The sequence below is a fragment of the Ptiloglossa arizonensis genome, chromosome 8, assembly GCF_051014685.1.
Source record: "Ptiloglossa arizonensis isolate GNS036 chromosome 8, iyPtiAriz1_principal, whole genome shotgun sequence".
NCBI classification, from domain to species: Eukaryota; Metazoa; Arthropoda; class Insecta; order Hymenoptera; family Colletidae; genus Ptiloglossa; species Ptiloglossa arizonensis.
Genome location: NC_135055.1, coordinates 3,232,701 through 3,256,116, shown reverse-complemented (window position 1 = coordinate 3,256,116; position 23,416 = coordinate 3,232,701). Strand labels below are relative to the sequence as shown.

Below are 23,416 nucleotides of genomic sequence, written 5' to 3'. Positions count from 1 at the left end.
TATTTCCAATGAAGAATACGATGGTTTAAATCAATTTGCGATAAATATGAAACTTAGAGAACGATCTTAATCTTTTTAACTAAAAGTATATAGTATGACCGTGATGCAATAACGCGCGATGTCAAAATTTGTATGTGGCGAAAAATACAACATTCCTTCATAATTCAAGACTTAATTTCGAACTGTATAAATGCATTTAAATCGTTGTGCTCTATGTGCAAAATTCTTCTTCTTACACTTCCTGCTTACATAAGCCACGTACAAGAAAAACACTAGGAACTAATACACGAACGCTCTGTTTACGTCGAATATTTTAAAAATCGAATCTCCACATGGTATTATCACTGTTTCCCTAACTACTATACCAGCCGTGTCGTGAAATGCAATTTACACTTAACTGCTATCTTGTGCTTGAACTGGATAGTCTCGCTTGCATACGTATTAGCCTTAATGATTTAAAATAAATGAACAGTGAAGACGGAAACACTCGAACAAGTGCGTTTATACACCAATACTTGTAAATATTACAAGACACGTCATTCTCGAATTATTTTCGTCAACGGGGAACAAAGAAATTTTAATCGCAGAAATAAATGATTAATTTTGATTCTAAAGAATCACGAGTGATCGTGTTTTCGAAGTAGCCGTGATATCGAAATTCACAAATTTCGATCGATCTTGAGTTGACGTTTGATAAAGGAAACCGTCATAGAGCATAAAAGAAAAAGATTACGATCTATCTTAACCGCAGTAATATGAATGAATAGGTGAGATTCTCCCGATTAAAATGAGTCCAAACACGACTGAATTCCGATTACTTTCAATTATCCATCATTCGAATCATTATAATATTGGATTGTTCGGAAAGTCATATCGTTTTTTTGAAACACGATTCTTTTAGAGTGTATAAATGTTTATACACTCTAAGAAAATCGTGTTTCATTTTCACCAAAAGAAAACAAAAAAAAACGAAATGACTTTCCGAACGATCTAATATATATTTTCGAAAATGATTCGGATACCTTGAACGTAAAAATCGTCGTAATGAGGTCGTGTTTGGACTTATTTTCATCGGGAAAAGCCTATCAATCAATTGATAATACTCTCACGCAGATACGAGTAGTATAGAAAGATTAATTTTCATTAGAAGATGACATTCGATCCCGTCTGCATATATTATCGTTCTCGTCTAGTTCATCTGGCGCACGATTTGACGGGTCAATCGCGCTGATTAATTATACACAATGATGGGGATAATTCCCGTGCAAAAATTGTCACTTAAAATGATCTAGTCCGGTACTCGAAATAATTGTAAAGAATAAATTGCGTTTCCACGATTTCAATCATCGGTTGAAATTCTGACCGGTGAATAATCATTTTTGAAACTTCTGATCATTGAATCCGCACACCGTACATTCCCTTCGATGCTCCACTAACAATAACACTTTGGAAAAGTATCGTACGCGCAAATACCCGAACAGTGCGTGAATTCTGACGGCCGAACGAAACGAAAAATAAACTTAAGCTCCTCGTGAGGATCATTTACGTATCTCGCGGTGGTCATCGGTGTCCTTGATCCCACGTTCGACTCTCGTAGTCAACCTTCGCTTTCGTGAAACCGGTAGAAAAGGCGAGCGACCTTTAAGATCGCCTTTCCTCCTTTCCCCCACTGCTCCCAAGCCGTAGCAACGATTCTCGCGATCGTGGCGCGCAGCGGATGATTCCGATCGTCGATTAAATTTTCCAGCCACGCGACGATGCCTTTAATTACTCGTCGCTCGACCGTCGTTCTACATTTCTTTCTTTCTGTGACGCCCCGTTATTAATACTTGCTCCACATTCGATCGAGAGCGAAAAAAGACGTATCGCGACCGCCAACTGCCAGATCGAACGAATCGCGTTACGTCGCGGTACAACGATGGAAATAAAGCCGTCGTTAACGAACCGCGCTGTTGATGCAAACCACGTCAGAGCGAAAGAATATCGTTCGCGCGGTCCCAAGGCTGATCCGGTCGCGTCGGTGCACTTGAAGGAAAACCATGTACGTGCACGGCTGATTTTACTTTGGAATTTCGCACGTGTGCATGTGGTGGACTGTTTACGCCGAGATTATCGATCCGGGCCTCTGTGCCAATGTGTCGTGACCCAAATTGGGTCGTTCGTTTCTTTTGTTGTCCGTTTTCCACCGAGGAAAATGAATTTAGAGTCGATCATCGAGAATGACAATTAAATTAATTCCGTGAAGTCTATACTTCGTGTCAAGCCGCTGTTCGAAATTAATCATTTTCTGAACGTTGAGACAGATTTTCATGGGTCAAAGGATCGTGCTTGGAACATTTACATGGAGTTTTGAAATTTTGTAAATTTTACAAGAAAAATGATCGAGAGTGCTCGCTACTGGGTTGCGCTTTGCGGTAACAATTTGTAGTTGAAATGGTTTTAATGTTCGTTGTTAAATATTCCGTAAAGGTATTACTGTATTAAATATAGTGTTTTGCGTTTTTCCTTGAAATTTGGTGCAATTCCCTGTGATTATTCAAAAGAAGTTACATCAGTCAAAGTAATTATTGTCCTATTTCTTCGCCATTTATTCAGAATGATTATTATTCAGTAAGATAACTGATACTCGAAGAATTTCAACACGTTATACAAATTAGATATTTAGTAACATTATTTATCTTTCTAAGATCCGCAGTCCATTATTCATTTAACATCACAGAAATCTACGTGTTCGTCGAGATAAAAACAATAATTTTTATTTCGATTAATGTAATTTGAGGATAATGGATTCCAATGACCGTGTGTCGCTTGTTAAAAGTATTCATTTTATAACTTTGCTTCGTACTTAATATTCATTTGTCTACAATTATTATTCGCACGATTCCCGTTGACTTGAAAAAACTCTTTAGTTAAATGTACGCATTATTTTTCTCGTTCTTGAATTTTAATTCTCTTAAAATGTTTCCTTCAAAAACAAAGCATGAACCGAGATAAATATTGCCTGTAAAAATAAATATATTTCGTCTCCTTTCTTTCTATAAACCTACGCGAAAACATGTTTACTATTATTTAGTTACTACTCGCGCGGAATGGACCATCGATATCTCAAACTACAATTCGGAAATGAAAAATATGATTGCTCGTTCTGTGTTCGCTTTCACGAAGTGTCAGCGAGCATCGTCATTTGCATAAGTTACCACTACAAAAAGAAAAAACCGCAAACGTTATCGCGCATTTAATGAATACAATCGACCGACTTAGTCAAAGTTCAATCGTAATACTTCGCCTTGGACAGGATTCCCCGAACAATTTCTCACAGAAGCAGGTACTGACTGGAAACGTAGACCAAACCATAATGACACAGAAAATTGCACTTTTACTACAATTCCAAACAATAATTTCTCGTGTCTCATTAACGAGAAATCTTGTCGTTAGAGAATATCTTCAATTTACAGGGAATGTTTTCTTGCCGTTTAGAAACTAATAATGCATTACTGTGAAACTCTGGACAAGTTAATGACAATATTGTAGGAAAAATGTAAATTGTTAAAATACATTTAACATAATTAGTGGATAGTATATTCAAACGAGGTAGGCAATGTTGTAAGAAACTACGTAAACTGAAACACTCGGCAAAAATTATTTTTGGTTTTAACGTCTTCGTTGCAAATGTAAAGAAACACGTATGTACACGAATCTAAAAAGAAGTGAAACTAGAAGTGCAGCTGAAATGCTGCTAGTAAAATCTAACCTCGATTACACGGTTCTTAGGTAGGCAGAATTTTTTTTATTTCCGATATGCAGCTGATTCTCTGGAATTTATGTGCAATAAAACTGATTCGCTAAAATTCTTTACTAGAAATCACATATTTTCATATTTTCGAAATACTAGAAACGAAATTTGCTTTGTTTTAACGGCCAAAAGTGGAGTTTAGTTGTAAGATAAATTAAATATAAATATCTAGACTGATATAATTTGAAAAAATTCTAACCAAATTTTACGACAAGGAGTTAAATAAAAAATACAATGTGCAATAAGTATACAGACTGATTCGTGAAAATTCTTTACCAGAAATCGCATATTTTCGAAATACTAGAAACGAAATTTGCTTTGTTTTAACGACCAAAAGTGGAGTTTAGTTGTACGATAAATTAAATATAAATATCTAGACTGATATAATTTGAAAAAATTCTAACCAAATTTTACGACAAGGAGTTAAATAAAAAATACAATGTGCAATAAGTATACAGACTGATTCGTTAAAATTCTTTACCAGAAATCACATATTTTCGAAATACTAGAAACGAAATTTGCTTTGTTTTAACGACCAAAAGTGGAGTTTAGTTGTACGATAAATTAAATATAAATATCTAGACTGATATAATTTGAAAAAATTCTAACAAAATTTTACGACAAGGAGTTAAATAAAAGATACAATCAAAAACAAGAAATATGCAAAATCCAGAAACGTACTTTAGATGTTTCTGAGCCTATGAAATTAAAGAAAATTTTGTACCAAAAAGATAATTGTACGAAATAACAGAGATTATCGTACAATGATAACACTTTTCTTCGAGTTAATTTTGCTTAACAGTTCTGAAGATCAATTCGATTAAAAGACACTCTACTGTTAAAAGTAGTTGTATTTTTCTGAAATTTTCAATTGCGTTCATTTTCGATGTAAAATTCCTAGGTGCGTTCTGAATGCACACACCTGAGTTTCCATTGAACATCAATAAAATCCTATTAAACCGATATTGTCATTTTGTGCTAGCTCATGACTCTCTATCTAGTCGTTACTCTTTATGGTCGCACGCGATTCTCCTGGATACTAGTTTCTTGCATACAAGCGCACATAAAACTGCATACAAAACTCGATGTGCATTCTTTTAAATCGGACCAAACTTAAACACGTTCCTGGAACAGCATCGTTCATAGAATCGACCGACGCTATCCTGCCATACTTTTTCTGTCACACGTCAGTAACGCCTACGATATGTTGACTCACTAGTTAACTTCACGCCGAGACAAAGAAATACACGATAAATCAGAAAATTTACAAAATCTTTGGCTACGCTTCTCTGAAGTGTGCTCGGTGCAATAATATATTTTAAATATACATTTGCTTTTTGTTATCGTTGTACCTTCCCTTTTAATTAAAATAGCAAGTTAAAAAGTTTAAAAGGTTCATTTCATCTTGGTATTGAAAGATGGCAATTTCGTTCGGTGGTCGAAAGAAAATTTGATTATTTTTTTATTATTACTCTGACACAATTTTAATCGTTTACTCTTGAAATAAACAAGAAAGGAACTCGATTCACATTTTCGTACACAAAATTCACCGTCGTGTCTCGCAAGTCCTCGATAAAGAATAAAAATATATACTCTACCACTTCTCCAACAATTTTACCTAAAATAACTCAATGTACAAACACTCGGATGAATTTCTAATTAAAGACAATCATTGTCAATTGATCGCAAAATTTTTTCTCCTAGAAGTCACACGTTCGTTCAGTCACAGCTCTTACCGTAACCTTACACCTTCGATCTGACCGCAATTAGATACTATTTAAATCCCTTGCACGTTACAATAATCAATATCACGTTCTCCCGATAATGAACCGACTCATTCGTTGCAAGAACAATAAGAAAATTTGATTTTTCTGTAACGGGGGTGATTTACAATTCACATCAGTAGTAAGTAGAATTAGTTCCAAGTATTGTTCGTTAATCTCTTCAATCGAAATGACTATACATCGGGTAAATGCGGGCAACGATACCAGAATCTCCCTTTTTCTCTGTACATATCGGATGCAGTTATGTAACATAATGCAGCTGCGCGGACGACGTTGATATAGACAATACGTTGGAGAATCGTTCAAGGTTCTCTCGTAACGTTGTTACGTGGCTATCGATCGATAATGAAATTTTCGTTTCTTCGCAGATCAAGGACATCTGCAAGGATCTCGTCCTTTCCAATGATCAGCTCCGAATGGTCATGGAGAAGCTCGACATGGAGATAAACAAAGGCCTCACGAAAGCAACGCATGACGAGTCTATCGTGAAATGTTTCACAACTTATGTCCAAGACCTTCCCGACGGCACTGGTAAGGAAACGCGTTTAATTATTGATCGATATCGAAACTGGTAAACGATACTACGCGATAAAATCGAGCAATCGTTCTCGGTGATAACTCAACGGATAACTGGAAAATCGAGTTCCAGTTCGTCGAGTTTTCAGTCGTTTCGAGCGAGATCCAATTTTCGATCCAATAATGGGACCGTGGAATTTGGAAAATCGAGTTCTCGTAAATGCAATTATCCGGTGAAGAATCGAGATTTTTATTTTAAAAAAATGGAACTTTGCGATATGGAAAATCGTCTCCTTAGAAATTTAATTGTCCAGAGAAACGTCGAGTTTTCGATTTAAGAATAGAACTTTTTTCAATCTCGAGATTAGATCGAGTCGGGTACAAACCGTCCAACGAGTGTGAACGAGATAAAGCAACGAGTCTTGATTTATCTGCGGATTACACGCACTCTGATTGAGTACGTGTAAAAAAATTTGAGTATCATCGATACAAATTTTTGATTCCACTTTCTTTCCCCATTATATTTTCACGCAAGAATCCCCATTCGGCAAGGTGATCCCGATGAAAACGAGTCCAAACACGACCATAATCGGACAAACTTCGATTATGCATTAGACCTATTTTTGAAAGAAATTTTTAATTACAGAAAATTAAAAGTGGTCGAAAAATGATCCTGTTTGGACTCATTCGAATCGGGAAGACCTCGTCGATTCTTTTGTAACATTCTCACGAAGATGTAACTGTAAAAATTTTCATTTCACTTTGCAAAACACAAACGGTGGTGAGAATTTTTTAAAAATCGTTTTTGGGTACCGTTCGCAGAGAAGGGCAATTTTTTGGCGTTGGATCTGGGTGGCACGAACTTCAGGGTACTCCTAATCACCCTGGAAGGCCAGAATTTCGACATGAAAAGCAAAATTTACGCGATACCGCAGAGTCTGATGCTGGGCACCGGTACTCAACTCTTCGATCACATAGCCCAGTGTTTAGCCCTGTTTGTAAAAGATCTGAACCTCCAGGATGAGATTCTTCCGCTCGGATTTACCTTCAGCTTTCCCCTAAAGCAAGACGGATTGACAAAGGGCTACCTTGTCAGATGGACGAAGGGTTTCAATTGCGATGGCGTGGTGGGCGAGGATGTCGTCGCTCTCCTTGAAAAGGCGATAGAACGAAGAAACGTAAGTGTTCGTCGATAATAGATAATTCTTGTTTAAAGATTTCTTACCAAAATTATCGCCGATTTGTTACACCGGTTCGATTTGATTTTTGATCACGAAATTCCAATCAATCGTCTCACAAACTGTAACGTTGACTCGGTTTGAAACTTAGGGTCGGTAGAACCCTAGTAGTATTAGGTTGTTCGGTAAGTCGTCTCATTTTCCAAAATGGAGAATGTATAATTTACTAAAATGTTTGTACACTCTAAAAAAATCATGTTTCATTTTTACCAAAGAAAAAAAAACGAGATGACTTTCCGAACAATCTGATAAGTACGAATGTAATTTCAATTCGTTAAGGATTTTGTAACGATTGCGACGCGATTGATTACACCCAATTGGAGAAACACACGTGCTAACTTTGGTTTGTTGTACAGGACGTTAAAATTGACGTGTGTGCTATTTTGAACGACACCACGGGAACATTGATGTCGTGCGCTTGGAAAAATAGGAACTGCCGTATCGGATTGATCGTTGGTAGGTACACGATGAATATAAAATGGAGCGATATACTGCTCGAAACAATTGCGGGATCATGTACAACGTGGAAGAACGATAGAAATTGCATAAGATTTCACAGAAAGTGTCCCGAGACGACGATATTTAAAAATGTTTAAATACGATAAATTCGATAAATTTTTTGTTAAAGAGAAGCTCGAATCGATATTAAAAATTGAGGAGTAAATTTTAGTAAACTTTCAAATGAAATTACGCGCGATGGAAGAATCTCCAAAATGTATCTTGCTTTTTTTTTTAACTACTCAAGTCGGTGGTTTTCAAATTTTTGGGAAGACACTTGCTTGCAAAAAGAAGAAACAAGAGACGTTCGAGCGATTCAAATTTTCTATCGCGTCTCTCTCTTCGCACTTTCTATTTTTAAAATCACTAGCTCGAACCAACTGCAAGTTTCATAAGAAATTCAAACTACTAAAGTTTGCGTGGAATATTGTAAAACTTGTCCCAACGTTCTATTCTGATCTCTTTTGTTTGCATTTAGGAACGGGTAGCAACGCCTGTTACGTGGAGAAAACGAAGAACGTGGAGTGCGCGATTCCTGGAAATTTCAATCCCGATAAGCCACATATGCTGATCAACACGGAATGGGGCGCTTTCGGAGAGGGTGGCACTCTCGAATTTGTGCTCACAGAGTTCGATCACGCCATCGACGACAATTCGATCAATCCGCAGAAACAACTATTCGAGAAGATGATCTCTGGAATGTATATGGGCGAATTGACAAGGTTGGTTCTTGAGAAGGTCGTCGACGCTGGTCTCTTGTTTGGCGGGAAGTGTCCTAGCGATCTCAAGAAACGCGGAAAATTCTTCACGAAATACGTGTCCGAAATTGAAAAGTGAGTATGAGAAACAATGTCTAAATATAACTCGGATGCGTTCGACGAAGATTGAATTTACCAATACATCCTCTAACGATAACGAAATTAATGGAATTACGAAGGAAATCAACTGGTCTATCACGGTCTCGCTGTATCGTTTAGCTCCACCTTTCTGCGTCATCTTTGGCTCACGGCTCCGCCCAGTTGTCGCGTGAGGCGGAGAGTGGGAGTCACGCTGGGCGTGGTTCACGACCCGGAAAGTGACCTTGAACGGACCAGTTGACTTTCTACTTCGCATATACGTTCAAATCGCGGCATTAATTGTAAATATTGGGTTGTTCGGTTTTTCTAGAGTGTATAAATGTTTTATTGAATTGTATATTCTCCATTTTGGAAAACGAAATCACTTTCCGAACAACCCAATACTTGAGAAAATATTAACTATACTTGCTAATGGTATCGAATGCAATACGTTCGACGGTTACGTCCGGATTAAAAGTAACAATATTTGTAAGTATAGTCGGTAGCGAGGTGATAATACTTTTACAAAGTAAAGCGGAGTTTTTGGAAATTTGTCGCTCGAGCGTTGATTTTATTCCTTACCTTTTATTTTCAGCGATCCGAAAGGAAAATACACAAACTGCCGTCAGGTTTTAGCAGAATTGGGTATAAGAAACGTCAGTGATCAGGATTGCGAGAATGTTAGGTACGTTTGCTCCGTTGTTTCGAGTAGGGCAGCTCATCTTGCCAGCGCTGGCATCGCTACACTACTTAACAAAACTGCGGAGAACAACGTCACAGTTGGGATCGACGGTTCGGTCTACAGATATCATCCACACTTTCACGATCTTATGACCGACAAACTATGCCAGTTACAAAATTATACGGTGAGAGAATCAAACTAATATTATTCAAATTTTGTACAACTTTTCTCTAAAAATTTCATTTCCCTCACGTATAGATGAAAATCAGAGGTCATAGAATATACCTTCAAATTTTGCGATAATACATACCGATCGTTTCGTGTTCTGTAAATAAGATCTCAAACGTCTAACGATTGTTAACTGTTATAGATCATTTTTTTTTTTTTTTTCAACTCTGGAGTAGAGAGCGTAGCTTCAAATTTTGTATCATAATTTTCGTATACCTTTACAGAGGTTCCATTCATTGGAACATTTTTTCTATCTGCAGAACCTGGTTTACCGAATCGTTTTTCTTAATTTCGAGTCACGCGGTACACTTTTCAAATTTGTGACACAATCTCGTGATCACTCTGTGTATATTGTATATATAATATATATATATATATATATATATATATATATATATATGTATAGATATATATCTCTAATATATATCTGTATATATTAAATACCCGTTTCGTTCAGAATGTACAGCTTGAAGTTGCAACGCGAACACGAAGCGAACTTTTACCAACATTAACGAATAATTTCTATTGTTGTGTTGCAGTTTGACTTAATGTTGTCAGAAGACGGCAGCGGTCGCGGCGCGGCGTTGGTCGCCGCGGTGGCCGCGGGAAAACGGTGAAGATAAGGCCTATGCCGCGTCTGTTCGACTTAACTTAAATTAAGTTATGTACGCAGTAATGACACAAATTTTCACACATCAACACACTCACGCACATACACACACGCACACACACGACAACAACAACAACAACAACATCATAAAAGTCACGCGTATGTGTCGAGGAAGGAACCGTAAACGAGTTAACGAGAATAATTGGAAAACAAAAAGATCGAGTCTGAAACACAAATGCGAGAGAACACGAGAGGCGGTGGAATTGCAAAAAAAAAAAAATAGATCGAAATGGATAGATATAGCCTGGGTCACTTTGAAAAAACGAGCAGTACGGTCGATTCAATACGCATATTTAAGAGTAAATTCGTCTCTCGAAATTAATGTTGTTCGTCTTTTTTATTTTATAAAGTAGATTGAATAATATTAGATATAGTTAGCAGTGGAAATTGAAGAGAAACTAATATTGCTAGATTTCTCGTTGCGCGTTTTGATACGTGGTCCAGCCGACAATTCGATTACTCCAACGCGATCGTAACCATGCGAATAAGATACATCAATTTACAAAATATCACATTACTGCCGGGAGCGCAGCTAAAGAAGGTACGAACGGACGTATTTAATTGTAGGTGGTAGAGGGTTGCGCGAGTTTACGATCGAACGAAGAGAATTACTCGAGCGATCACGGTCGAGTAAGTTAGAGTACTTCCCGCTTTCGAGTAACGGAATCATCCTCGCCACTGTTTGTGTTTACGTAACGCAAGACTTATTACGCGTTGGATCGAATTACAACCCGCCAATTGAATTCAAACTTTTATATTTATCATTAAATTTTCACGAGAAAAGACCATCAATGAATTCGCGAGATCATCCCGATGAAAACGAGCCCAAACACGACCCAGTTCGGACTACTTTTCACTTTCAGCGATTGGAATTCTCCCGCCAAAATGAAAGACGAAAAAAAAAACGAAAAACCAAAAATGATACGAACGTGGTTCGAACATGGCCGTGTTTGGATTCATTTTTCTCGGGGAAATCTCAACAGTCCATCGGTGAAGGTCCGATAAAGATACAACGAAACGGTGCAAAGATTTTTCATCGGCTTTCGCGTTTCAGTCAGTCCACTTTGAGCGTACCGGTGTTGCCACGATATTGTGACTCGAAAGCGGGGATCGCCGTCTTCTCGTCGCGAGGATCGCGAAACGCAAGTGTTCCCGTAATTTTGTCGGCTGAGCCGAAACTACTGTCTCCTGGTTCTCGTTTCGGACGAGCCCGCATCGTATGTTTATCGGAAACGGTGCGAGACAAGGGGAACGAGCGGATACTTGATTCACACACAGAGCGATTTATAAATTATTTGTATCGTCTGTTTATCCTACAGTAAACTTATTGTAACGTGTAGAGCGCGTGAACTAGCGACGGATGCACGAACGATGCGAGAATGGACGAAAGTGTGCGAGTAGCGTGTTTTACAACAGTTCATTAGCGACAGTAGTACCGTTTTAAGGGATTTAGACGGTTTGAAATATTTTTAGATTTATAGGCCACGGTCGCGCTCGAAACGGTTCGACGTTCTTCGGGACGTCCCCAATTTTTGTTGTTGCACGGACAATTTTGTATCCGCGTACGATTCTCGCGGAACGACGGGTGTCGACGCCGCGATTTGCCACTTACGAAACGCACTTAAACGAAAAAAAGGAAAAAAAAAAAATAGAAGAACCCCCGATCGAAAAAAGGAGAGAAACGAAAAGAAAAAATAATAAAACAACAGAAGAAAGAGAGCGACTATGTTAGCACAATTTTGGGCGCCCGCGAGTCGGCGTGAGACGGGCGCCCCCTCGTACGACGAAGACGAGACGTACTAATTCAAAGAAACTTAAATTTATCGTAAGTATTATTATTGTATCCTTTTAACCCGATGATCGTCGTTGAACGACCAATAAAAGGAGCCGGTGGCCGGGGAGGGGGCAGGCTACCGATTCTTCGGTCTTCGAGAATCAGCGCGCGCGTAAAACCACGAGACCACCCGTTTCTTTTCCTCGCATCTCGCCGCGAAACGGAGACGAGTCGTGTGTCGCAACGTGTACTTTATTTAAAACGTTGATTGCCATTCAACGTGCGTTCCTACGGTAGATTACGAAACGGAGGAAAGATGGTCGCGCGAGCTCGCGCTTTCCCCTCCCCGCCCGCCGCTCCCGAAGTTGCGCGAAAACAAGAAAGACGAAACGCGTTCGTCGTCAGTGACGCCGATCGGTAAGGAGAGGTCCCCAGCCTTCTCTGTTGTATGTACTTGCTATTGTCGTCGTTGCGATAAGACAGTGCGCTCGTGCGCGCACCTACGCGCGCACGCGCGCGCGTGAAACGCCAGTGATAGATAAAAAAAAAAAAAGAAAAGAAAAGAAAAAAAAAATACACACACACACACAATCGGACAAGTGAACGCATTTTCATCGTGGATTCTACCTCGAGACCTTCGGGTTTGCTCGTGTCGAGCGTTTCCGATTCCTCGTTCCTCCTCTTGTCAACACCATGCTGCAACGATTGCGGAGACCGAAGACGGTGAGTAACCGACACGAGTCGCGTTCAACGATATCGTGGATCCGCGCGAGGACCGCGTTTTCACTTGGAACCGTTAGAGAGTGTGGCTGAGGATCGACCGTTCGACATCGGACGCGCCGCGTGCCGTAGCGTGTTTTAATATTGAACGAAACGGCGTGAGGAGAGTGGGGGAAAGAAAGAAAGAGAGAAAGAAAGAAAGGAAAAATTACAAACGGAAACATTTTCGGTACGACGTAACGATTCTTTTTAATCGGGCATCGAATTACACAAGTAGGTTGCGTAAGAAAAATCAACAGCTCCGAGAGACGCGATCTGTTCCTGCATCGAACGCTGCGCCGAGATCGTGTCCCCGGGTATTATGTTGCGAAAATCGAGCGCGCGGGTGTCGAACGTTTGTTGTCACGGTGTCCGGTTTCATCGAGATGGAACGCGCCCCGTGATGCACCGTGGACCGACTGAACAGGAAAAGCCAATGAATATCGTTACCGAGTGGATCACGGTGACCGGATCGATCGTTTTGGAGCATCACCACTTTCGGAGCATTGCGACTTTTTTTACATTTACGAACCGGTTAATGTTGTTAAGATGTGTACTACGTTGAAGGTGCAAAATAAACATTATCGTAAACATCGTTTACACTTTACCATCCACTTCACGCGACGCTCGCGGGTGAATTCTGGAATTTTATTTCGAATACTTTTATCGGTAAAAATATGTTTTCAATATTTTTCACTTTCTTGCAATTGTTGCAAATTTTAACGCGGTTTCGCTTTTTTCGAGGGGAAGGGAATCGAAGAAAGTGGTCTGCCCGGTTGATACTACAACCGAGGAAGAATTGGTCGTTCAAGGTCACCCCCCACCCTCGATACAAATTATACGTTTTTATGCGAAAACGAGGCTTTTTCTAAAGACAGAGATACGAGATAAAATGGATATTCCCCAGTGACTTTAAATGGACAATATTTTCTCTTTCGACTATAACGTACCCGTCGACAAGATTACCCAACAGGAACTCGGAAGTGACTATTTGTTCATAATTTTGGTGGTCACTTTTATTTAAAAATGTTTAAAATAACTTGAAAAGTAAACGTACACTTGTGCGTTGTGTGCCAATATCCTTGAAAATTAAACGCGGAAGTATTTTATTTTAATACGTTCAAAGTCCGCGCGTATCGGTTCAAATATTACTCGAATAAATAAATATTCTAGATTCTTTTCCAAAACTTACGCGTTACTGCACTGTTTAATAATACGGGCGATATTTGTTGCACTTAAAAACTCCTTAACCCACCCGTGGATCACTGGACTGTAATCGTATTAAGAAAAATGATCCGCGGAATAATCAAATTAGATTTAAAAATCGATCTATCTTGAAGATTACGATAGATTGAAAAAAAAAGAAGATAAGACGTCTAGCTAGCAAGTGTTTCTCAAACATCTTCCCGCGGATGCCTTAAGGTAAAATTGAATTACTTTTTTTACTTTTAATATATTTCAAAATTGATTAAAAAAAATGTGTACCTTTTAATCTGCATACGAAACCAATGTTCAAAATAAATATTAACCAAAAATAGCATAAACGAGTTTTCGTACGTTAATTTTTCATTATTTTTGAATCGTATTGAACTTATTACTTGGCATTTCGTGAAAACTGTCTCAGTGTAAACGAACATCTGATAAAATTTACCATGTTCGATTATTTCCAACAGAAGCAGAGTGAAAAATGCTAAATACGTTACAAATACGAAACAATACTCATAAAATTATAAAAGAAATTAAACTTGAATTTAATAAACTACAGTTTCGGAGAAATTAAACGGAGAGTATTTCCTTTCGGAAAATACATCGTCCTTTCCTATTTTCTACAAATTTAGACTTCTTTTTAAAGAATATTTTGTTCGATACATTTTGTTCGCCTATTCGCGCACGCTACAGTTTGTAAAACACTGGCCTAAAGAATTTCCAGGGTCGTATTATAATTTCGCGGAGAAACATTAACGGACAGAAGTAAAATTTGGACCGACTCCAAAATCCGAAAGAAATGAAAACACTCTTGCCGTGTCTTCGTAAAACGAAACATTAAGCCACGGTAAAAGAAATTCTAGCGTAAAAGGTCGAAAGAAACATCGAAAGTTAATCTTATCGATAAGATCAATTAGCGAACCGCGACTGAAACGTGCATAACTCCTCCCTCTTCCACCACCAGAGCGTTTCTGCGCCTGAACGCGGTTGGCTCGTCGCATCGATGGTGTCGCCGCCGGGTGGCATTCAGCTGGAACCACGGCACGTCAAAGTCGCAACGCTTCGCTGTCGCGGACAGTGAGCGATCGCACGGTGATTCGCGAGCGAACGATGAAAAATTATGCGGAATTGCAAATGTACGGCGCGAGAAACGGCGACGAGGCTCGTGCATAGCGGGAAATAAAGGGAATACGAATACCAAGGTGCATGAAAATGATTAGTGGTATTCAAATCGCGCTGAAGAATGCCATTGACATGGTGAGTGATAACCTCCCCCCCACGCCCCCGTTGAAAAAGCTACTGGTGTTGTTGCGTCGTCGGCACGGTTTCCGTACACGCAGCCACGGTTTATCTCGCGTTGCTCGTTCCGCGCGACGTAAAATGCATTTCCGTTCGGTTCCCCGTCACGCTGTTCCTTTCCCTTACGACCATGGTAAACAATGCAAGGCCCGTTCAACGCGGTGCACACATCGATCGGCGGCGTTCGCGTGTATTTATTTCCACGATTACTTCTCGCCGTTGCTTCACACTGTCACACGTGTCCTCTGTATTTATTTACGTTTCGTCCGTCTATCGATTTCCACGTCGTGCCTTTGACCATTAATAAACCGGGTCCCGCGCCCGTGTACACTCGTGTTCCATGTTACACCGACCCTTTCGAAAGTACGTTTCCCCCGACCGGCGCAAAACAAAATATTATGATCGGGTTGCACGGCGCGCGATTAGTCAAGGAGCTCCTCGTAAGTGTCTCGTATCGATACGGTCTGATCAGCCGAACAATGTGCGTCGTTATATTTAGAGCCTGCTTATGTAATTATCCGAGCTTAACATTGCACCTGTCCTAGACCGCCGCGAATTAACATTATGTTTACGTTAAAACACCTGCAGGCGTGTCTTGCGCCTTATTTGAAATTCTTCCGCAACGAGGCCCGGAAAGATGTAATTTAATCTCGAGCCCCTGGCAATCTCGTTTATCGTTCAGGCTGTTGTTTTCCTGTTTCGACAACCGCTGACGGTTCTCTCCCGTTAATTGCAGATAGCGCCGCCAGCCACGCCGCTGCAAGACTTCACGTACCACTGGAAACAGCTGATGAACTTCTACGTGAACCACCTGACCAACTGCAAGGTCCCGATACATACGACGAGTATACCGCGACACCTGGACAGGTTACTGGAGATCTTGCTGGAGGAGGAGAGGAAGGACAAAAACGATGAACCGGGTCCCTGTCTGGAGTACTTATTGCAGCACAAACTGTTGGACCTGTTGGCCACGCTGGCCTGCGCCGAGACCCCACCAGGAATGAGAATGGTTTGCCTCTGCTTTCTGAGGAAGTTGCTAGGGAGATCCAAGTATCCACTGTTGCACAATACCTCGATATACGGATCGGTACAGCGACTGATATCTTTGTGCAATGGCAATCCACCGTCACCCATGGAGGTGGAGGAGGTCCAGTTCCTTCTTACGTTGTGCTACCTCGTGTGCACGTATCCCCACGTGACCAACATGATAAACGATACGTTTACGGTGCAGAGGCACAACATCGCCCAGAGGGGGAGCTCCGAACGCATGGAAATCGAGAAGGTCACGTACATACCGGCCAAGAGGAGGAACAATTTCAATCCTCTGTTCGAGCCATTGGACACCCAAGCCATCACGCTGATCAATCCTAATTTGTTCAGTATCGAGAACGACAGGCGACGTTCCGTCGGGTCGAACAGGTCCTCCGTCAAGGCTGACACGACACACGGAGCCTCTGGTCGATCCGACGAGTCGGTGTCCTCCAGAGAGGCTGAGAACGCGTCCCAATCCTCGAGTCCAGCGACGCAGAAACTCATCTGCGAGTCAGTAACGGATGCCACGGTGTCCACCGTCGAGTCCCAGGACTGTGAGGTCTCACAGAAGGGCGAGGATACGTGTCTGATGAACGAGATAGACATCCATCTGCAGAATCTACGAGATCTGAGACTGGACGAGTTCAACGGTGATTATGAGGACATCTGTTGCACGGAGAACGATCAGAGTATTCTGAACTCGAAGACGCCCCAGAAATCCAAATGCCTTCTATTAGATGCCTTGTTGAGTTACATAAACACCGCGGTAAGCGATCAGTTCTGCGACCTTTCAGATGGAAACATCTGTTACGGTTTGCTCTGTCCTAGGGACGAGTTGTTCCTTGGAAGGGGATTTTCATTTTTAGAGTTGTCGAGGTGTTGTTGCTTTCGTGAACAAAATTACAGAGCGATAAGTTTCCTGAGATGGATCTCTCCTGATCTAGGTGTGGAACAGGGAACAAAGAATGTGTCAACTTGAACCTTTTGTGGTCTATAGGGGTTTACAGATTAGACTTGTTTCGGTGCATTTGAATATTAAAATAATATTAAAATAATGACGCGTTTCTATCGTGGAGATATTACTCTCTGTTTGACATCTGATGGTTCTATTAGAATTTTTCAGTACGTAACATACTGTTGATTTTCTCGTCGTATTTGCAGAAAAGACGTAAAGATAGACCATACTCTCTAACGTTATCTCTGCTTGATAAATACTTGTCGAACTTGCTGGAAACTCTGGAACTTTGAGGATTAAATTGTCCTCTAATCTTTTACTAGAACTCAAGCTGACTTATATTATTCATTCGCAGCATCGATGCTAATTCATTGTACCGTTTGACGCAATATTTTAATGTGTCGAACTTTGAACGATCTTTCGAATCGATCGATTGTTAATAATCTATTGCCTCGAATCCCAAACTCGATCTATTATTCATTAATACTTTCTTTACCGCGGTTTCGCTGTTCGTAATCCCGCGATAAATTAATCTCACGTCTCAACTGATACGCCCGAGAGCGCCAGGCTGTACATTCTTCTCCAATTTAGACTCATAAGTATAAGTGTGAATTAATGTTAGACGATGCTAACGTAGACGAACGGTGTATCCATGGAGCACGAAGTAAATGATTTCAATTTTCAGGACAATACAGTGAGAATAAGAGCCTGCGAGGGAATAATGGCTCTGGCGTCTCTGAAGGATTCGTCGTTCGCTCAGATGATAATAAACAGCGACTTGACGTCCTTGATACCGAGTAGATTAGAGAACCTGTTCAACGCCATTCCAGCGCATGTTAATCCAAACGAGATTGACGGCGTAGAGGTCACGTGGGGTCTCGATTCTCCAGTGTTGATGAAGGAGAAGAAGTTCTCCGGTTGTCGGCAGGTCGCAGCGTTTTTTATGTGGTTCGACTATTGCAATCAGCTGATAAGGGAGGCGCATCCGGATGTGGCTGAAGCGTTGGCGAAGAGCATCAGAGTGAACTTCTTCGAGAACGTCGTGACGCCTGCATTGGCCGATCATCACGTTGTCCTTATCACCGCGTTGGTCACCAAGTGTTTGAAGGAGTTAACGTGCACCGCACTTTGTACAGGTATACTGATTACTTGACAATGATTACCAAAAATGTATCCTTTCTTGTGTGGAATTTTTGAAAAATCAAAATCACAAGTGACAGTGAATCAGAGGCTCCGGTGTTCCTTCAGAAGCAGATGAAACGCGATCGAGATAGTCGTATTGTAATTAATTTCTCGAGTTGGTATATTTTTAGGGAAGATACAGTGAACTTTTTTTTTTAAACATTATGTATTTTGGATCGGTGTCTGATGCGAATATTCGTTTCAGAAATGGGCTACTGGCTCGTGGGACGGGACAGGGGTCCAGAGATACCGAACGTGTGGACGTCGCCTGTGCTGCACAGACTGATAGACAACTGTTTCACGGATAGCGAAGATTTGACATTGGAAACGCTGAAGCTGTTCGAGGAAATGATAGAGAAGAGAAACGAGCACATACTGCACTGTCTGGTGTTGGTCTACTTGGGGACGCGAGGCTATTACGATAACACCGCCGCTGATAGCGCAATTACTTCGTGGAGCGACGAAGAAGACGAGCGCGAGAGAGAAAAGAAAGGCTTGCTAGATCTCTGTGACGAGCAAAGCCATAGTCGAACGTTAGCACCTAGTAACATTCATAGAATATTAAATTGGTAAATATCGCAAATCCATTTTGAAAAAGAAATCGTTCGAACTTCTACTCGCGGAGACTAAACGAAATAACCCGAAACAATTACAATATGTAATGTTGCATTGTTCGTACAAAATGTCCGGTAACTTACGGTACCAAGAAGTGATCTTGTCTAAAAATAAGTGGTAAAATGCAAAATTGGTTTCAGAAGCTTGCAGAAATCCATTTTCATTCTCTATTTTCGTGTTACGTTTCATCGAGGTGTCTCTTTTGTGTATATTTCAGAACACGTTGTGCAGGGTTGGTTGCAGAAATGTAATATTAAATTCTATTTCAGCTTCCGGACACTGATTCCGCGTTATCTGCAAACAGACACAGACGTGAACAACGACCAGCGTTATATGGCTAATTTGGAGAGGCAGTATTCTACTGTGCTAACAGACTGCTCGCTGATGGCCTGGCCATTGGAGGCGGTGACCGTCGACGATTCTGCGAGTTCCGACTCCAGACCGGAAGCGGACCACTGTTCCGTAGGATTCTACATGGGTCCGTTCATGACCATGTTGTTCGAGAAGGTGTGCAATATTCCGCGACAAAAGTTCGAGATCAACCTGCAGTTGACCGTTGTGATCTCGAGGCTGGCCCTCTTACCTCATCCGTACCTGCATGAATTTTTATTGAATCCGCTGTTACCGTTAGCGCCGGGCACAAGAAACTTGTTCACTTGCTTAGAAAAAGTAGTCAAGCAGCTCGTGAACGAAGTACCAAAGACACCAGATCACAAACAAATGTTGAAAGAGACGCGAGAACGATTGCTGGAAGACTGTTCCCACGAAGGGTAATTTAATCGTGGTAAAAATTAATCGGAAATTTTTTATATTGAAAATATTCAATTCTTTATTGTATTTCAGGGAGAAGGAGAACATCCTGTTCGAAAGTGTGATCGTCACGGAGGAATTTTGCAAAGAACTCGCTGCGATAGTATACGTTAAGTTCCACCGTTATATATGATAACCGATATCAAAGAGAACAATGTAAATTAATTTAGGTATTATGAACGTATTGTGGCCGAGTAATTTACTTAACGATTGATCGTCATTTTAGATACGCTTAAATAGAAAATTGTTTTTGTGATGACTTTGTAAGATACATAAACGTATTTATAAGTATAGTGGATAATATATTAATGTAACTATTTGCAATCACTTATTTGCACAATTTACCTTGTGACTCTAATAAAGAAAATATTGAAAATCGTTGTGTTAATTTTGTTTTTTTTTTTATTTTTTAGTGGCTTTCGTGGAAGAAATAAATATTAAAATAATACAACTGATTGTGAGCAATTTGAAATTACATTGGATAATACGTTATGGTAGATTATACTTTTGGAAACAATAAAGTGAACTGAAATTCATTCAGAAATGGAAGCAGGTGAAAATAGTTCAGACTTGGATATTTCACAAATGGAGATACAAATGGAAAATTCATCATCCATTAGTATATCAACAATCATTAATAACATAATATTGTATTTAAGTGGTAATTCTTGCAAAAATATATCAACAATTAAAGTTAACAATGATAATTTATCAACAAATGGTGAATTATATTTTTTACCTAGCCTTAAAGTATGGAGAAGCACTTTGCAGGGTAACAACATATGTGATGGAAAGTGTAAAACAATTTTGGAACATTTCCTACACATGCACAACAGTGAGATAGATAATAAGACTGATACAGATGGTGCAAAACAGGTAAAGTATAGTAGAATATGACCATTATGAATCAGACATAACCTAATTTCAGCAACAACAAATGTTTATTTTCATAGGTTTTACAGTTATTGATATCAGCTAGTTGCAACTGGCCAATAAAAATAGAGAAATATTGTTTGGAAAAAGAACGAGTCTATTTATTTTTACAACGTGTTCCTCTCATAACAAACTCAATTAAGGCCGTTATTGACCTCAAACATGACTTTGGAAGGACTTTATCGATTAAGAAAGGTTTTAGTTTAAAAGTACATCAGGACAATGAATCAGAACTCACAACTACAAGATTATGTTTAATACGGAGCGTCACTGAAAATGTTTTGAATCTACACGGATGCAGAATATGCGAGGAAGATTCCGATTTTAAATTTGTATTTACCACTAAATCGCAAGGAAATGTGGAAAAAAATTATAAAAAGTGTGTATGTGGAGTTGTAAGAAGTTTAGAATCAAATACTAAGGAGACTACATTAACATGGAAAGAATATATTGAGAATAAAATTAATGATTTGAAAGCACTGAACGATGAGAAGAATTTTGAAATGCATGAATGCAATGTACAGACAAATGATTATTTCTTTGAAAATGTTGCAAAAGCAACAGCTACATTTGAATTACTTTCTGTAAAACCAAGTCGTTCTGTTATTATTGGATACAATTCTGAAACCGATAGAGGCATTACAAATATAAAAGGTTCTTATAGAATAAAATTTAATATATATTTATAAAAATTTCAAAGCAAATTTCTATCATTATCAATTTTTAGGCGCACCTTTCATATTGTACAATATCGTAAGAATAATAGCTATTGTTGAAAAATATAACGATAAAAGATTAATAGGAGAATATCCTGATTTACCAAACATTGGTGATGTGAACTTTTCTTTACTAGATCAAGAGGTATTTCATTTAAAAACAATTTAACCGTTGTTATCTTTAGTTAGCAAAAGAATTTTGATAATGTAACACGTCTATTAATCGTAGGAAGAATGGGAGCTTGTATATAATTTTATTATTGGATATCAAGAAATGGTAAAAGATTGTTTGAAATATGAATCTATCTTTCAAATAAATCCACAAGCTATATGTATATTTTTGTCGCGATTGTGCCAAAAATTTAGTACGTACTACCATAGAATTAGAATTTTGACTGTAAGTTCTATTGCTAATTATTATTTATAATATTGTAGGCACTGTTATATAATAAATAATTTATTATATATTAATGTTTTGTTGTAGGAAGCATATAATCATTTGATTCCAACAATGGTTGCAAGATTATACATGCTGCGTGCATTACAAATTATACTTCAAAATGCACTTGCATTACTTAATATAGTTCCTGTATCTCGAATGTAATGGAACAATTAAAAGAATTTTAAATATAATAATCAAGATGATATTTTTGAAAATACTACAAAAATAGTTTTATGTACATATATATTTTTATAACGCAAATAAAATAATTCAACAAAAAATGAATAAAATACTGAATTTAATTTTATGTGGAAGGAAACTATTAGTGATGATCAATTTTAATATTATTCTCTCTAATATTTAATGTTATTTATTGTTAGAATAATTATTAACTTACTAAATGATCAATAAAAATGTAATTTACTATAAAATATTAAATAACATATTTTTCTATAAAAAGATTATTGTGTGATAAATATATTTCAAAATATATAATTTATAATTTATATAAAGTAGTTCAAACTAAATTTATTGTTTGAATACATTTCAAGAGGTTATTTTTGTTTAAAACACGTACTATTTCTAATAATACATCGACTTACTCAGTCGATAATTTATTGAGTCAAACATACATACACTATTAAACAAATGTGAAAATAAACACTTGCAACTACTTTCAATCTTTTCTTGTATAAATACGGTATAATCGATGATATTGGCGGAACATCATTACGAAAACTTTACTATTTATAGTTCCGGTAAAACTTTCTCATAATTATTATTGTGATTATGAGTACCTATATTTTACATGCTGCATGAACATGTAATAATTTTAAATGTATCGGCTGAAAACTTATCGTACTCTAGAATATACTAGTGTACTTACAAATTCTACTTTTGAAGGTATTGCTTAAGAAATGAAAGCAACAAATGTGATCGCGAATAAATTATAAATCGATAAAAGTCCTTTGAATGTATGTACATTTATAAACACAGATTTATATATTTTTCAATTTTCAGGCTTTCATGTTAAAAATAAGTAACATTTGTGGCAAATTTATGAATTTTATGCAACTTACTGGTCGACAGCTTCGTACACAAGCAGCGTTTCTTATAGAAATTCTTCTAACCTTTGATGGGAATCCTAGAAATCTGTAGATTTCGTTCCTCCGTGCATATTTTTCACTATCACAATATACAAAGTTATAGATTTTCATAAAATAATAACATATTTCTATATTTATTTCATTCAAACACGATATTATATGGACGTTACATAGATCACGAAGGATTCAGAAGTACCAATTTGAAAAAGCTATAGGTGGCGATAAGTGGAACGGAAGATGGCGCGATTATTTGAATTTTCAAACGTACTTTTCTTAAAATGTCAAGACAAGCATATATTAATTGATATTTTTATGCTTTTATATTCCATTTAATAATTGTAC

The 23,416-nt window shown here is 38.6% G+C and overlaps 3 protein-coding genes across 10 annotated transcripts in view; all 3 read left to right on the top strand.

Annotated features, from left to right (window-relative positions):
• The window catches only part of Hex-a (Hexokinase A), a 43,076-nt gene extending 29,707 nt beyond the window's left edge, over window positions 1-13,369 (top strand). For all 4 annotated transcript variants that reach the window (XM_076318876.1, XM_076318875.1, XM_076318877.1 and 1 more), the window contains exons 2-7: window positions 5,946-6,108; window positions 6,916-7,271; window positions 7,688-7,787; window positions 8,308-8,662; window positions 9,261-9,531; window positions 10,115-13,369. In XM_076318876.1, coding sequence (XP_076174991.1) covers window positions 5,946-6,108; window positions 6,916-7,271; window positions 7,688-7,787; window positions 8,308-8,662; window positions 9,261-9,531; window positions 10,115-10,192 — 1,323 coding nt within the window. In that variant the 3' untranslated portion in view covers window positions 10,193-13,369. The remainder of the gene's footprint in view (window positions 1-5,945; window positions 6,109-6,915; window positions 7,272-7,687; window positions 7,788-8,307; window positions 8,663-9,260; window positions 9,532-10,114) is intronic.
• Window positions 12,602-20,194, top strand: LOC143150528 (FHF complex subunit HOOK interacting protein 2A). 4 transcript variants are annotated; one of them, XM_076318865.1, is made up of 7 exons: window positions 12,606-12,742; window positions 14,949-15,241; window positions 16,020-17,081; window positions 17,956-18,406; window positions 18,658-19,021; window positions 19,337-19,837; window positions 19,911-20,194. In XM_076318865.1, the coding sequence occupies exons 2-7, from the start codon at window positions 15,191-15,193 to the stop codon at window positions 20,008-20,010; spliced, it is 2,529 nt and encodes an 842-aa protein (XP_076174980.1). In that variant the 5' UTR covers window positions 12,606-12,742; window positions 14,949-15,190; the 3' UTR covers window positions 20,011-20,194. The 4 variants fall into 4 exon arrangements, with proteins under 4 accessions (XP_076174981.1, XP_076174980.1, XP_076174982.1 ...); XM_076318866.1 differs by lacking the exon at window positions 14,949-15,241 and having other exon boundaries at window positions 12,602-12,742; XM_076318867.1 differs by lacking the exon at window positions 12,606-12,742 and having other exon boundaries at window positions 19,337-19,851.
• Window positions 20,195-20,291: 97 nt separating this feature from the next.
• On the top strand, window positions 20,292-22,228 carry LOC143150533 (uncharacterized). 2 transcript variants are annotated; one of them, XM_076318879.1, is made up of 5 exons: window positions 20,292-20,753; window positions 20,831-21,464; window positions 21,538-21,671; window positions 21,756-21,923; window positions 22,011-22,228. In XM_076318879.1, the coding sequence occupies exons 1-5, from the start codon at window positions 20,421-20,423 to the stop codon at window positions 22,128-22,130; spliced, it is 1,389 nt and encodes a 462-aa protein (XP_076174994.1). In that variant the 5' UTR covers window positions 20,292-20,420; the 3' UTR covers window positions 22,131-22,228. The 2 variants fall into 2 exon arrangements, with proteins under 2 accessions (XP_076174994.1, XP_076174995.1); XM_076318880.1 differs by lacking the exon at window positions 21,756-21,923.
• The last annotated feature ends 1,188 nt before the right edge of the window (window positions 22,229-23,416 follow it).